The 16,216-nt window shown below is 49.9% G+C and overlaps 2 protein-coding genes across 3 annotated transcripts in view; one reads left to right on the top strand and one right to left on the bottom strand.

The window, feature by feature from the left end:
- The first annotated feature begins 7,777 nt into the window (after positions 1-7,777).
- NPPA (natriuretic peptide A) lies at positions 7,778-9,210 on the top strand. The gene is made up of 3 exons (XM_055418830.2): positions 7,778-7,972; positions 8,070-8,396; positions 8,922-9,210. The coding sequence occupies exons 1-3, from the start codon at positions 7,853-7,855 to the stop codon at positions 8,931-8,933; spliced, it is 459 nt and encodes a 152-aa protein (XP_055274805.1). The 5' UTR covers positions 7,778-7,852; the 3' UTR covers positions 8,934-9,210.
- Positions 9,211-11,818: 2,608 nt separating this feature from the next.
- Positions 11,819-16,216, bottom strand: part of CLCN6 (Cl-/H+ antiporter 6) — a 34,249-nt gene continuing 29,851 nt past the window's right edge. For both annotated transcript variants that reach the window (XM_055419585.2, XM_088845443.1), the window contains exon 23: positions 11,819-15,009. In XM_055419585.2, coding sequence (XP_055275560.2) covers positions 14,929-15,009 — 81 coding nt within the window. In that variant the 3' untranslated portion in view covers positions 11,819-14,928. The remainder of the gene's footprint in view (positions 15,010-16,216) is intronic.

Below are 16,216 nucleotides of genomic sequence, written 5' to 3'. Positions count from 1 at the left end.
AAAAGAATGCATCCTATCCACCCCACAGAACCAGGTCTAAGCACAAAGTCATGAACTTGGCCATTTGTCTTGTTCATGTTGCAGTTCTCAGCCGTCTATCTTTGTCTCTGTAGAATTTTTCATGAAATCAGTGCATTTCCATTAAGTGGCCTGTTTCTCTCATGGGATGAAGAGCCAGGCCTCATGGAGCTGTGGGGGCATTCTATAGCATTTCAGCCCTGGGACAGTGGCTCCCACTCTCTTGCCCCTAGTATTGTGTCTCTGACACTGCCAAACACAATCCTTGCCCTCACAGTGCACACCAGCCCTACTTCCATCTGGAAGTATCCCACTTTCCTGCCCCAGGACTTTTTCTGGCAGCCAGAGCCCATTTCCTGGGGGCAGGCAGGAAGTTCTGGGAAATTGATATGGACCAGGAGCAGAACTCAACCCATACCGAGTAGAGCCTTCAGTTCACAGGTGGTGTGCATCTTTTACTGGTCCCCAGATTTCTCTGCAGGGGATGAGGATTAAGCTGCAGCTGCCCATGGTGATCACTCAACCCCTCTCCCTGGTCACTTCCCCAGTCTCCTGCCAATATTTTCTGGGATTATCTCCAAAATAAACTACTTTGCTTGAATACATGTCTCAGCCTCAGCAGAAGCCAAACTAAGACACTCCCGAATGAGTAAACCTTCTTCCAGGGCTCCCCACCCTTGATGACTTCAGCCCTTGGAATCTTCCTTGACTCTGTTCTTCGACTGGACCACCCAGGCAGGTACCATGTCCATTCCTCCTTCTTTCCCTCACCACTCAAGCCCATATTGGGACATCAGCTTCCTAACTGGTCCCCCTGCTCCAGGCTTCCCTACTTGGTTCTTCCTGCATCAGGGGGAGAGAGGAGAACCCTCATGCCTCAGCCAGAGGGAGACTCCTCTCTGTGAGGCCCCCAAGGAGGGCATGTACTCCAGGTATGTCCATGGGTGGTGTGCTGGAGGGGGTGTGGTGAATCAAGGTCATTTCGGAGGAAATTAAGATGAGGTCATACAAGAGTAGGGTGGGCTCCTGATTCAGTATAAGTCAGTGAGTGTTAGTTACTCAGTCATGTCTGACTCTTTGCGACCCCATGGACTGTAGTCCACCATTCTCCTCTGTCCATGGAATTCTCCAGGCAAGGATACTGGGGTGGGTTGCCATTCCCTTCTCCAGGGGATCTTCCAGATCCAGGGATGGAACCTGGGTCTCCTGCATTGCAGGCAGATTCTTTATAGTCTGAGCCACTAGGGAAGCCCAATTCAGTCTGACTGGTGTCCTTACAAGAGAAAAAGAGAGAAACCCAAGAAGGAAGAGATGAAGATCAGAGAGATGCATCTGTAACCAAGGAATGCCAAAGGCTGCTGGCAGCTAGCAGAAGCTGCAAGAGACAAGGAAAGATCCTACCTTACAGGTTTTAGAGGGAATGTGGCCCTGCTGACTCCTTGATTTTGGACTCTAGCATTCAGAACTGTGAGACAATACAGTCCTGTTGTTTTAAGATACCCATTTTGTAGTACTTTATTACAGCAGCCCAAAGGATCTGATGCAGTGCCCTCATCCTTTTCTTTTCTCACAGACTGTTCCAAGATGCTGGGTCCCATGAAACTCTCTGGAGATGTGCACCACGCCCAATCAACCACCAACACACCAACCAACCAATAACCAACCAACCTACCACTAAATTGTTTTCTCAAAGCTGTGACCAAATTCATAACATATCACTGTGTATCTGCTCTTTCTCTTTCCTTACCTATGGTGGGCAGCCTCTGAGATGGTCTGCAGTGATGTTCATCTCCTAGTATTCATGCCCTTGGTAATCACCTCCCTCTGAGTATGGACTGGACTTAGTGACTCACTTCTAATGAATAGAGGACAATAAAAATGATGGGATATCACTTCCAAGATTAGGTGACAAAAAGATGGTGGTTTACCTAATGCTTTTCTCTCTACCTGAAAGAAGTCAGCTGCATCTCTATGGAGAAGTCCATGTCATAAGGAAATGACATCTCCAGGAAACAGTCAGTGAGGACCCAAGGCTTGCCAAAAGACACACGAGTGACCTTGAAGACAGGTCCCCAGCCAAGCTTTGAAATGACCATGGCCCTGGCCAACATCTTAACTGTAGCTAGTGCAAGCTCTGAGCAAGTTGGTACCCAGTTAAGCAGAGCCAGATCCCTGCCACAGAAACTATTAGATAATAGATATGTGTTGATTAAAGTTGCTTAGGTAGGGACTTCCCTGATGGTAGAATCCACCTGTCAATGCAGGGGACACAGATTCTGTCCCTGGTCTGGGAACTAAGATCCCACACGCTGAGGGGCAACTAAGCCTGTGTGCTACAACTACTGAGCCCTCGCACTGCAACTACTGAAGCCCACACACCCTAGAGCCCATACTCTGCAACAAGAGAAGCCACTGCAATGAGAAAGAAGCATACCATAACTAGAGAGTAGACCCCGCCCACTGCAACTAGAGAAAGCCCCTGCACAGCAACAAAGAGCCATTGCAGCTGGAAAAGCAAAAGGTTGCTAAGAGGTGGGTAATTTGTCATGCAGTGATAGTTGACGAATACTTCCCGTTCCCCCTCAGTCTTATTTCACTTGAAGTAGAAGCCCCCAAAGCTTTAGCAAATACACTTGCCTTGGGCCTTTTCCCCTGGGCAACCTGCCCCCAAATTCCAGTTTCAGTGACCTCCAATTTGCACCAAAGAATCAGAACATCATTTTCAAAGTCTAAAGCAATCATTCCTAAATACAGACCAGTGTCCTACCAATTTCTCCCAACTGGGGCTTCTGCTTTAGGCTATTTAGGTCTGACAGAGTCATGCCAGGAATGTGATGGGTTTTTCACACCAGTTCTGCACATGTGTAACATCGCTGGGCACTCGTGGCTCCCTGAAGCAGCCCACAGCATCCCCCTGGAGGATCATGAAACCAAACTCAGCTAGAGACTGGAGATGCCCCAATTCTGGATTCTCCCAGCCGTTTGCAACCCTCATTCCATCATATGCTTAAGACGACTTCTTTCCAGTAATAAGGAAATAAAGGCTTTTGATTTTTCAGCTGGAGGAAGAGGTGGGGGTGGGGGGTGGACCTGGTCTTCTGTGCCTTCTGCTTTTCACTCCCACAGGCTGGCTTCTAAACACCCCCATTAAATAGTAACTCTTTCACACACATACCCTGAAGTGGATCAGGGGCATGGGAAGGAAGAGAAACTGTACGTCAAGTCATTTTCCATTTCAGGCTCAAACCAAAGGCTTTTATAGCACTGGGGTAATGAGTATATTGGGGACTATCTGTTTTCCCTGGGCTCTGTTACTGCAGGAGGTGGTGTTCTGTACAAAGTCCTCAGGGCAGAAAACGAAGTATTCTTTTCTTGCCACCCACCTTCCGCAAAAAAAAAAAAAAAAAAAACAGAGACAAAGAAGAAACAAAAAATGACACTCGTGTCCCCACTCCAGATTCACTCTGGAAGGGGAAAAGTTTTAATAATAAAAGTAAACTGAAAAAAAATTCTAAATTCTTCTTCTGGAAACTTGCATGGGACTTTCACTTTTCCTTGGGCCACTGACAGACTTCAGAAGAGGCGCTGGATGCAAGAGCAGCATCAGCCCTCAGAGGCTAAGCCACAGCAGAGGCCACCTACCATGGTGCCCTTCCGGAAGTCTTGCCTGCATCAAAGGCCTATCTCAAAGGGCATCGCCAGGAAACAGGCTGTGTGACGCACACTCAAGGAGCATCAGTTCCCCCAGGGTGGCTGCTCACTGAATCCTCTGCTAATAATAATCCTGCTACTCGAGCAATTAAGCTGTGAGCACATTCCAGGATACGTCAGGATACGGTGGTTCTCAGTCCCCAGAGCTATACATGTGCAGAAAGTCTCCTTGAGGGTCAAAAAGCAAGGGATACCAGGCCATAATGAGTCTTGCTTCTTTCCTTCCAGAGGCCTCCCTACTCAGAATTGCACTCATTTTGGATTTGAAGTTGAGTTTGGCCAATCCAAATGAGTAAAGGGGTTTGCTTTCTCCTTTAGAATAAGACTACCCTGGATGTCTCTCATGTCCTCTGGACACGTACTGCCCTGATATCCTGTCCTCTTGCTGTATAACAGCCTCTCCATCTGACCAGCCAAGGACTGAGCATAGGTGGAAGAGGGTCTGGCTAGGACAGAGCTGTCATTCCATTTGTAATTCCTGAGGTTCTAGAGGGTAGATTGAAACAAGTTAGGTGTGTAAATAGGTCGCGGTAAGGCAGGAGATAGATGGGCTCCAGGTTAGACATTCATAGCTAGCTTCCTGTTTACGCTTCATGGGGCAAGACAAAGGGGGCTTCAGGCTGGACCTATCCAACTAGCCTCCTGTTTGCATTGCCTGAGACAGGTCATAGTTGGGCTCCAGGTTAGGCACTTTCCAGGTGGCTCAGTGGTAAAAGAATCCACCTGACAATGCAGGAGATGCAGGAGACACAGGTTTGATCCTCGGGTTGGGAAGATCCCCTGGAGTAGGAAATGGCAACCCACTCCAATATTCTGGCCTGGAAAATTCCATGGACAGAGGAGCCTGGTGGGCTACAGGCTGTGGGGTCACAAATAAGGCCCCAAAGATGCATGCAATTTGACGGCTTGGGGCTGCAATGCAGGGTTCTCATCCCTTCAGTGTAGTGTTTCCCCTCTGGACTTGATTGAGCACACATGCACTCTCTCACTCCTGTTTACCCTCTGAAATGAAAGTAACGATAGAAACAGGATAAATAGCCAGGCTTTGTTTCTTATGCACACCTTAAGATAACAATCATGGCAAGAACAGACAGGGGCTAAACCTTGTTTGAGTGAAGGGTCAAGAAATCACATATTCCCCCTCCTCGGGGCAAAGGAGACACTACACAAGTGCAGAAAGTCTCCTTGGGGGTCAAAAGTCAGGGGATGCCAGGCCATAATGAGTCTTGCTTCTTTCCTCCCAGACGCCCTTGTGTTGAAATCTATTTGGTTGGGAGGGGAGGGTCCTGAGACAAAGTAGCCAGGAGGGCAAAACAAGACTATTGGCCAGAGGGGAGACAAAGACCCGGAAAACTGGCCCTTTATAATGGATTTAAACTTTCCAAAGGTGTGACTCTGGAGACAGCTCTCACAGAGTGCCCATGCGTCTTTCTGCATGCACTCTGCCTTTCCAGGAAACGTTTTACTCTTCTCTTTACCTTCTACCTCCTCATCAGAATTCCTTCTTATCTCGGTAGGCAAGGACTGGGGATTTAGGCCCTAGCTGCTGGCCTCTTGGTCTAATGGTTAGTATTCCTGGTCAGGGAACTAAGGTCTGGATTCCAGCTCACTACTGCTGCTTACTGCAAGATACCACTTGCTGCTGTGTGCATCCAAAATCTATGGGGTTTGGGTATGCTGATTGCCTAAGACAGTCCACATACTCACAGAGTTACCAAGCATGCAAAGCTACAGCCCGAGGGCAGGGGGAAGGCAAGGAGGTGCTCAGAGGCAATCTAAAGGACTGGGACTAGGGCAGTGTTTAATCAAGAACTGAGATTAAAGGGATTGTTAAGGAAACTTGTGCTAAGAAGCAGCAGTATCTGAGAAGTGGGTTGAGATTACAGGCTTTGGAGTCAGATCTGGGGTTCATGTCCTGATCCTGCTGAGTGACACTGGGCAAGTGACAGATGCTCTCAGGCTCAGTTCTGTCCCTCTGTGAATGGGGACAATACCCACCTCCTGGGGCTGGTGATGAAAAGGGAAGAATCCACAAAAAGCTATCAGCACCATTTCTCGCATATTCCAACCAAACAATAAAGATAACCATTATGAGTATCATGCAGTTATACGGCGGTTCACACTTCAGATCAGTTCAGTAGCTCAGTCGTGTCTGACTCTTTGCCACCCCATGGACTGCAGCATACCAGACTTCCCTGTTCATCACCAACTCCCGGAGCTTGCTCAAACTCGTGTCCATTGAGTCAGTGATGCCATCCAACCATCTCACCCTCTGTTGTCCCCTTCTCCTCCTGACTCAATCTTTTGCAGCATCAGGGTCTTTTCCAATGAGTCGGTTCACACTTCAAAATGCAATTATACAGTAACAGCCCTTTTAAGGCTCACAGATGAGGAAAAGAAGGCCCCAAAGATGCATGCAATTTAACTGCTTGGGGCTGCAATGCAGGGTTCTCATCCCTTCAGTGTAGTGTTTCCCGTCTGGATACATTGCACTGAAGAGTGTATAGCGTTGGGTCTGGCACTTAGTAAATGGAGGCCAGTGCTGTACCTTTTTTCCAGTGGTCATGTATGGATGTGAGAGTTGGACCAGAAAGAAGGCTGAGCACCAAAGAACTGATATTTTTGAATTGTGGTGCTGGAGAAGACTCTTGAGAGTCCGTTGGACTGCAGAGATCAAACTAGTGAATTCTAAAGGAAGTCAACCTTGAATATTCATTGGAAGGACTGATGCTGAAGTTGAAGCTCTAATACTTCGACCACCTGATGGGAAGAGCTGACTCATTGGAAAAGGCCCCGATGCTGGGAAAGATGGAGGGCAAAAACAGAAGGGGGTGGCAGCTGAAGAGGTGGGTGAGATAGCATCACTGGCTCAATGGACAAGAGTTTGAGCAAACTCCAGGAGATGGCGGAAAACAGGAAAACCTGGCATGCTGCAGTCCATGGGGTCACAGGGTCAGTTGTTTACTGAACAACTGAACAACAGCAACAACCAAAGGAGGCCATTCATTGCAGATAGGGAGACTCACTGCCTGGTGTTTCTCTTTGGGGGTCCAGGAAAACAGAGACTGTGATGGCTCATCGTTTGCTGGGCCTTAGAGAAGGACATGAAAGGTCTTAAGGGAAACTGCATGGGTCACAGCTGCCTCCATCAGCCAACCTCACCTTGGCAGTGTTCCTAGGAAGGTGCGAGGCATTACAAGTTTCACATCCGAGTCTGAGTTTCTAGAAGCAGCAAGCTTCCATAAATGAAAATACCAGCATCCTCCTAGTGTCAAGTTCCCCCCACACCTTTGAGGGACACATGTGGTGAAGGAGGGAAGGCTTTGCACAGGAGTGATCATGTTCCCAAAACTTATCTTGTGTTTTTTTTGGGGAGTTCTTGGGACATTGGTTCCATTTGGTTCTGGCTGACTTAGGACTCTAGAAAACAACTTTCTCTTCACCTGGACACTCAGAGGGACAGTCAGGGGTGGGGGCAGCCCTGCGGAGGGAGAGGTCTGTCCTCGCCACTGCTGATGAGTCAGGTGTGAGGCCAGCTCCAGCATCTGGACTAATTTGTCCTGAGCCGAGCAGCCGGCTGCCTGCCACATCCTCCCCTCCCGCCCTTATTTGGAGCCCTGACAGCTGAGCGGCAAACCAACAGGGGAGCTGGGCGCCCGCCAACCGTCACCCTCTGCTTCCCCGCATGAGTCCCGTTGCCGAGGAGAAAGAAGCCGGTGGCATCGCTGTGAGATAACCAAGGACTCTTTTTTGCTCTTCTCACACCTTTGAAGTGGGAACCTCTTGAGGCAAATCAACAAGAATGTGGCTCCTGCAGCTGAGGGTCCTGGGGGTTGTTGGGGCTGCTCAAGGCAGAGGGGCTGTGACGAGCAGGCTGGACTGATAACTTTAAAAGGGCATCTTCTGCTGCTTCCTCACTCAGCTGCTTTATCACTGCAAGTGACAGAATGGGGAGGGTTCTGTCCCTCTCCCGGACGAGCTCCCGGAGAGCCAGGGGGCTATAAAAAGAGGAGGCTCAGGGCAGTTGGGAGACAGAGACGGACAAAGGCCAACAGTGGAAGGCCAGAGAGGACAGAGAGGAGGCAGCAAGCAGCAGACCGACCATTCCTTGACCGACGCCAGCATGGGCTCCTCCGCCATCACTGCGAGTTTCCTCCTCTTTCTGGCGTTTCAGCTCCCAGGGCAAACAGGAGCAAATCCTGTGTATGGCTCTGTGTCCAACGCAGACCTGATGGATTTCAAGGTAGGGCCAGGAAAGCGGCATGGTCCGGGGTGAGGGGGATTGTGACATTGTGCCAGGCAGCGAGACCTCTCCCTTTCCCTGTTTTCCTTTTGTAAAGAATTTGCTGGACCGTTTGGAGGACAAGATGCCTTTAGAAGATGAGGCTGTGCCCTCACAAGTACTAAGTGAGCAGAATGAAGAAGCTGGGGCCCCTCTCAGCCCCCTTTCAGAGGTGCCTCCCTGGATGGGGGAGGTCAACCCAGCCCAGAGAGATGGGGGCGCCCTCGGGCGGGGCCCCTGGGAATCCTCTGAGAGATCTGCCCTCTTGAAGAGCAAGCTGAGGGCACTGCTCACTGCCCCTCGGAGCCTGCGGAGGTCCAGCTGCTTCGGGGGCAGGATGGACAGGATTGGAGCCCAGAGTGGATTGGGCTGCAACAGCTTCCGGGTAAGAGGACCTGAGGATGGAAATGGGATGGGGAGGAAGGAAATTGTGGTTTTGTTGAAGTTCAAACCTTGTGAAAGAACACCGCCAGTGAATGCTTTCAGTAGGAAAGGGACAGCATAGAAGCAACCCCTTTGAAATTCCTGCCCCAACTTGGTGGGGAGGGGGGTGTGCTCTGAGTCTCAGGTCAATGATACCAACCTCAGCTACAGTTTGCTGGGAAAATGCTAAAAAAAAAAAAAATACTGCCATGAACGCTGGGGACTTAAATTGTTCATGGGGCCAAATCACCTGTGCTCTGCTGATTGGTAGTCCGTGTCCTTTGCAGAATCATCAGATCCCAAAGGATTGAAATTGAACAGGACTGGCTTTACTAGCTCCTAATGGGCAGTTTGTTTACCAGTTTATAGAAGTCAGAGGGTCGTCAGGCTGGAGTGGAGGCTGGTGGGAAGGGAGCACAGTCTGATGAAGCTGACTTCCAGTGGAGTCAGGTCACCAAACCAAACACATCTCTGCTCTCTCTTGTAGTATCGAAGATAACGGCCAGGGAGCAAAAGGCAGGCCAGGCCCCGGACAGTCTTCAAGAGAATCTCCTGCGGTCTCTCACTCAACTTTGTCGCATCTGGTTGCCATCAAGTTGAGTTCTGATGAGCGTTCTATTCAAGCATCAGCTTCCTGTCAACATTTCTCACATTTTATGCTAAATGTAGATAAAGTGATTTAACTGTGGCTTCTCCACCTCTCCCACCCATGTGTTAAGTTTTCACCTGTTACCAACATCAGTTTGAAAAATGAATAAACTTCAGCACCCTGGACAGAAGCAGTAGGCTCGGGTTGGTGTGATTTCTTTCATTTCCGGAAGGGAGTTCAGCCTGATGTTCCTTGTCATTTTACCTTTTGTTGGAGAGACGAATTCTCAGTTCCTTTTTTATTCTTTTTTTTTTAAAGGAATTAACTTGTTTGGGGAAGCAGTTTTAGGTTCACAGCAAAATTGAACAGAAAGCAGAGACTCCGTACATACCCCTGCCCACCTCACGTTCACATCCTCTTCCATGACCAACATCCCCACCAGAGTGCGACATTTGTTACCACCGATGAACCTACACTGACACATCATAAATGCCCAACAGTAGTTCACATCGTGTTCTTCCTTGGTGGTGTGTGGATTTGGGCTTTGGCTTCCTTTCATTTCTCCCTTCAAGTGTGTGTGTGTTTAGTGGGTAGGGGCTCAAACTCCAGCTCTCTACTCACTCTCACTCACACTGCAGCCTCACCACTGATTCTGAAAAAGCCCTGGGAGACCAAAAGGGCCTTTATCTTCACTCAGACTTGCTCACATTCAGAGCACTTAGGTATTGAAAAGAAAACTTATAAACATTTGGTTTTTTTTTTCTGGTTACATCTAAGGTAGCTTGTCCTCAGTATGACACTTTTGTACAACTAGTATTATTTGGTTACAGTTATCCTTTTTTTAGAGGGGCATATATGAAATCCGGACACTAACTCTTCTCTGACACCTTTTGAGAGTTAGTGTGGCAGCTGAGTGAATTGCACTTTTGTTCTTCTTCAGCAGTTCTTTGAAGAATAGGCAGAATGCTGCTGCTGCTGCTAAGTCATTTCAGTCGTGTCCGACTCTGTGCGACCCCATAGATGGCAGCCCACCAGGCTCCCCCTTCCCTGGGATTCTCCAGGCAAGAACACTGGAGTGGGTTGCCATTTCCTTCTCGAATGCGTGAAAGTGAAAAGTGAAAGTGAAGTCGCTCAGTTGTGTCCAACCCTCAGCGACCCCATGGACTGCAGCCTTCCAGGCTCCTCCATCCATGGGATTTTCCAGGCAAGAGTACTGGAATGGGGTGCCATTGCCTTCTCCGAATAGGCAGAATATTTGGGCTTAAAAGCTGAGCAAAATGAAGAGAGGAATGTTTGCTGTGCTGACATACTTCAACTTCATGCAGCTTTTGGGCACTAAATTTAAAAATTAGCCACTGGCTTTCCCAAATTCATGTTCAAGGTGTTTGGACTTGCATGTTTTACTGAGGTGGGTGCCGCTGAAGAGGTAGTTTCTTTGTATCTGCTTCTGAAACGGGTGTTGCCCTGGTTTACCTGCACCAGGGAGCAGGGCTCCGAGCCATCTCCCCACCCATTACCCCTGACACCACACTCCCCGTGTCAGATTTTACGACATTCCTCCAACACCCCTACACCTTCACTTCCCCATGCCTTTATTCATGCTGTTCCTTCCACGTCGATGCCCTTTATCCAGAGCTCCCCACCTCTCCCAAATATTTTACTCATTTCTCAAGCTCATTAAGAATGCTACCTACTTCTTCCCTGAAGCCTTCCAGGATACCACATGCCCAGGACAGATCAAGCTCTTCACTGGCAGCATTTTATAACTATTACCAGTCACCACAACATGCCGGGGTATGCAACTGGGTCTGTGTCCCTGATCTGCAAGCTCCTGGAGGTAAACGCCCCTTCATCAGGCCCTGCAGCACATGGCACAACAGGTACTCTACATATAGTTGGTCAGATTGTACAGAAACTGAGAAAAGAGGAAGTAGTAATATGCCCTGTGTAGAGTGCGGGGGACGCCAGCAAAGAATTGATGTTTAGGCAGGGAGGTAGGGAAAGAACTCTAAGGTAACTGCTTCTGAAAGAGAGGTTCCTTGTGTAGATTTTGAATGCAGAGGGTGGAAAACTAACAACAGAGGACCAACAAGGACCAGGATGGTGGAGAGAAAGGAAGAAGCGTCTGGCTCCCAAGGTCTGGCACTGGGGGAGCAGGGACTGCTGGCAGGGGAGGAGGGGGGGAGCTGGGCTCACTGCCAAGGTGTCACAATGACACAGCAGGTTCTCACAGATGGGACTGACTGAACGTGCCAAATACACAAGACGCCCCTGGAACTTAGAGGACACTGGGGAATGGGTGGAAGGGGTGATGAGTTGCTGGAGGGACAGGTTGAAGCAGGGATGGGTGGAGGGGTGATGGGTGAGGAAGGCTGCATGGCAGGGCCTGAGTAGACTGAGGCTCTTTCTGCCACCGTGCTGAGTTGCTCAGTCCTGGCCGACTCTGCGACCCCCATGGATTGTAGCCCACCAGACCCCTGTTCATGGGATTCTCCAGGCAAGAATACTGGAGTGGGTTGCCAAGCCATCCTCCAGGGGATCGTCCCAACCCACGGGTCAAACACAGGTCTCCTGCACCGCAGGCAGATTCTTTACCATCTGAGCCACCAGGAAAGCCCAGCCAGTGTTTCTGCCACTGGGGGACAGCAACTCGAGGCAGATCACCCAGAGACCAAGAAATCACATTTCAGCTATACACCCCTCTCCAGCTTTGCACTCTGTACATGTTAGAGGGGGAGGAATGAAATGAAAAGTCCTCACCACGCTAAAACAAGGGCACTGTGGAGACAAAAGGATGATGGAGACGGATGGAGATGTTTTATTCTGACACGTTACGGTTACAATGAGAACCTCCAAGTTCCAAGAGTTCAAATAAAAATAGAACTTTACAAATTAAAAAAAATACAATTTATATACACCATAGAATTAGCTGTTACTGTATAAACAAATAGTGCAAACAGAAGGAAGCTGCTACTGACGAGATGACCAAGGTCCACAAGCTGTGGCATAACACTGCACATCAATACTGTGGGGCCGCCAGGGTGCTGCTGGCCTTCCTGCAGGCTTTTTCATCCCCGAGGGCCAGGTCAGTGTGTGACTTTGCATCAGAAATGTCATATGGTCAGCTGGGTCAAGCAAGCGTCCATTCCAGCCAGGAACCGTTAATGAAACGTAGCTGTTTTTATTGTCCAGTCACTGAGTCGTGTCTGTTCACGACACTATGGACTGCAGCACACCAGGCTTCCCTGTCCTTCACTATCTCCCGGAGTTTGCTCAGATGCATGTCCGTTGAGTTGGTGATGCTATCTAAACATCTCATCCTCTGTGGTCATGAGCAGTTATTTCCCAGAGCACAAAGATCCCACAGTCGGGTGGGACTTGCTCCCTCCCCTGTCACCTCGGCTGGGGAAACATGAAACCACCTCTAGCCTATCCCAGGCTTGGCCCCTGCGAATCTATTGAGGGGCCACATCCCTGGGAAGTGACCGTGCTGGAAACGGGCAAGATGTTGAAATGCGGGTTTCTAACTAACAGAAATCAAAGGAATGAGGCTAACAGTTAACTGTGTTACAAGTGGAGCTGTGCTAGTCTTTGGGCTTGTCTGGAAAGGGCAGACGCCAGGAGAGGACAGAAAATGACGTGCCATTCCAGAGGGGCTGGGCTTGGGTCTGATGGATCTGTTCAGGGGGAGGGAGGTGTCTGCATTCTGCCGTCTATCTCTGGGCTGCACCGATGGGAACAAAATATCAGGGGACTTAAACACATCATGGTGTGTGGGAGGGATAAATTTCCACAACACTCACCCAGGGTGGCCTCCTGGCCAGCAGTATGACCCCACCCCCTGAAGGTGGAAGGACCTCAGTCCTGCCAATTTCAGAAAGGGGAGAGTGGCAGCAAGAGGGGAGCGGGTTCCAGTTCCGGATGCTGCCTGAGAACAGTGGCAGCTGGCTGAACACCATCACACTTAGGAGGGCTTGCTCTTTTGGTCCTGGTTAGTTCCTTAATTACTTACTGGAACGTTCATGTTTCATAAGTCAAGTGCACCCAAGGGAGTCACAAAATGTTTATGTCAAAGTCATGTTGATCAAAGAGATGAGAAAACGGGAAGAACAGAGGGGCCCTAGTCACTGGGGACGATGTGGAAACAGTCCCTGGGTGCAGGTGTTGCTCCCTAGAGTGCGTGGAGCACAAGACCAGAGCTGGGAAAGCAGGGTGGGGACCTGTCCCCAGGCTGAAGAGCAGTCTTGGCAACAAAGCTGGGAGGCTCAGGGGAGAGAAGAGCCTTGCTGGGGCCTGGCGCTAATACCCTCTTGCAACTTCCATGATTAAAAAAAAACAGGAACAACTAACTAAATGCAAACAAATGCCATCTTGAGTCTTCAAGCACATTTGCTGTGGGGCTGTCTAATGGGATGGGAGGGAGGGAGGCTCCAGGGAGGGGGCTGTGTGTATATGTATATAATTATGACTGATTTGAGCTGTTGTATGGCAGAGACCAACACAACATTATAAAGCAATTATCTTCCAATTAAAAAAAAAAGATGCTGCTGAATGTAGAGAGAACAGAAAGGAAAGTAAGTGCAAATGCCTGACACCCAGATGCTCATTCTACGTGTCTGTTCAGAGATGACCAAACAGCCGGGAGGGAAACTGAGTCACAGAATCAGAGAGGGAGGCTTCCTGTGTCTGGCGCTCAAACTCTGGGGTGTGAGCTGGCAGGAAGCACCTCCCCCTAGCCACTGCTAACCTCTCCTGAGGCTGCTGCTGCTGAGCCCCTCAGGAGGGTGGGGTCTGCCAGCAGCAGGTGATTGAGAGATGCTTATGAAGGGAAGACACCCTCTTCCTCGAATGAACGCCTGCTGTGCGGTCACACTCTGGCTTTCTCAGCCACATCACGGACCTGTCCACATTCCTGCTTCGGGATTCACTCCCTCACATCTTATGAATAACGGCACTGTTCCCCAGGGTCAAGTGAAGCAGTTGTATCTAACGAAGCCCTGCTTTTAGGGGTAATGCAAGGTCCTCTGGGCTGTGGCTGCTTCACCATGAAAAGGCAGGTAGAACTTGAGGGAAGATTAGTGATTTGATGGAGTGAAGGACCGGGGTGAAAACGTGGCACAAGGAGACCATGGGTAATTGTGAAATTAAAGAGAAAGCCGAAATGCTCAAAGCTGGGACAGGTGGAATCTGACCCTGTCGTCAGCTTTATCATAAAGTTCAGAGACCACGAGCAGGATTTGAACGCTTTGTGCTTCTGGAGCTGGTGGTTCCAGGGAGGTTCACACCACAGGGGCCCCACCTCACACCCAGAAGAACTTCCCTTAAAATGAACTAGTGAAGTGTCAACTTGAGTCCCAGTGACTGTGTGGGGATACTCTCTGAAACGTGGGTGGTTTTCTCAGGGCCTAATTCATCATTCACTGAATTCTGCAACTGGCATATCTACCCCCACCCCAGTGTTTGCCTTGGCCAAAGCCCCTCCCATGATGCTTTAAGGCAACAGCCGGGTTCCCTAAGAAAGTGGCAAAGAGGAGGCGGGACACCTGCTCTGAGGGTCACCCTCCAGCAGGCGAGGCCTGACTCGTCCCCTCTGGTCCTGGTGCTGGCGGGGAGGGGGGCTGGGGCCTGGGTTGGCACTGGATGGAGGAATGCAGGGAGCAGAAAACAGGAAGATACTTGCTGAGCAGTCAGACAAGTCCAGGCTCTGATGGTCCCATACCACACCCAGGATCTCTGATGGCAAAGTATTCAATGACTGTAGGCTTTCCAAGCGAGTGGGTGACTGGGGATCTTCCATGCCCGGGAACAATCCGGCCAGCTGTGGCGGCGGAGCCCGAGCTGCTGCCCCCCGAGGCAGCTTCCGGCGAAGACAGCCGGCATGCGGCGGTGAGGCTGAGCCTGGCCATCAGAGGGTCTGGTAGTGCTGCCGCAGCCGGGCCTGCAGAAACTCGTGCGTCAGGTTGTGTCGTGTGATGACCCCCACGATCTAGGACCAGGAAGAAAAGACCCAAGTCACCTGCAGAGGGAAACCCACTGGGAAGAGAACTGACTGACAGGAGTGAACAGAGCTTGCCCTGCCTGTCTCAGGAGGCAGGGCCAAAATCAGGTCCCGGAAGGACAAGGGCGGACCCCGTTCCAAAGGGGACCTCATTTCTAAATGGAAAGGAGATATAGAGAAAGCTCGGGCTCGCAAGCTGGAGACCAATGGGACAAATTCAGTTGCAGAGATTTGAGCCAGCTGGAATCTGGACATGAATGTCTTCTTAAGCAGAGCTTATGGTCTGTAGCTTCACAGCCACCATACCCAGCCAGCTTCACCATTCAGAACTACCTGAGTCACATCACCCTAGTTTCTGGCACAAAGCTCTTGAAACTCTTAGCACTTCCTAAGTGGTGAATAATAAGGGTGTCTTGTTATTTTTAACAAGCCCCTTTCAATCACACCTGAGTTTATGCTAATGATGTCACTTCTGGGAAGCCTTTAAGGATGGAGGCTGGTTTCCCAGGGAACCAAGCGTATGACTAGAGGATTGGAGCTGTCAGCCCTACCTCCCTGGTGGGACGGGGGTGGGGGGCAGTGGGAAATGTTCAATCCATCTCCAATGGCCAGAGATCTAATCAACCACACCTGTAACATGAAGCCTGCATTAAACCTGAACCACAGGGTTTGGAGAGCGTCCAGGCTGGTGAACCTGTGAGATGATAGCAGGGTGCCCAGCCTGTCAGAGAGGAGGTAGGGCTCAGCCTCCCTTCCCCCATCCCCTGCCCTGTGTATCTCTTCCATCTGCCCATTCCAGGTTATGGACTACAATCTATTATAAAAAATATATGGCGGGGGGGGCGGCTTCCCTGGTGGCTCCGTGGTAAAGAATCTGCCTGCCAGTGCAGGAGACATGGGTTCAATCCCTGGTCTGGGAAGATCCCACATGCCATGATCAGCTAAGCAACCACTGAACATTTGCTCTAGAGCCCAGAAGCTGCAACCACTGAATCCCACCTGCTTAGAGCCCGTATTCTGCACAAGAGAAGCCACTGTAATGAAAAGCCCACAAACCACAGCTCACCACAAACAGAGAAAAGCCTGTGCAGCAACGAAGACCCAGCACAGCCAATAAAGAAATAAATAATAAATGGATGAGTAAACAAATGACTGAATGAATAGAGACATTAATGAAAGAATATGAGTAACTGTT

This window comes from Moschus berezovskii, chromosome 17 (assembly GCF_049115385.1).
Source record: "Moschus berezovskii isolate FMDL1 chromosome 17, NW_MosBer_1.0, whole genome shotgun sequence".
In the NCBI taxonomy this organism is placed as follows: Eukaryota; Metazoa; Chordata; class Mammalia; order Artiodactyla; family Moschidae; genus Moschus; species Moschus berezovskii.
The sequence above is the reverse complement of the archived record's forward strand: the minus strand, read 5'-3'. Positions and strand labels throughout refer to the sequence as shown.

What these genes read in the sequence shown, in the direction of transcription:
- NPPA (XM_055418830.2), top strand. Translation starts at nt 7,853, where the DNA reads ATGGGCTCCTCCGCCATCACTGCGAGTTTCCTCCTCTTTCTGGCGTTT. An exon ending in CAGACCTGATGGATTTCAAG is followed by an intron (nt 7,973 to 8,069) that starts GTAGGGCCAGGA and finishes CCTTTTGTAAAG; the next exon opens with AATTTGCTGGACCGTTTGGA.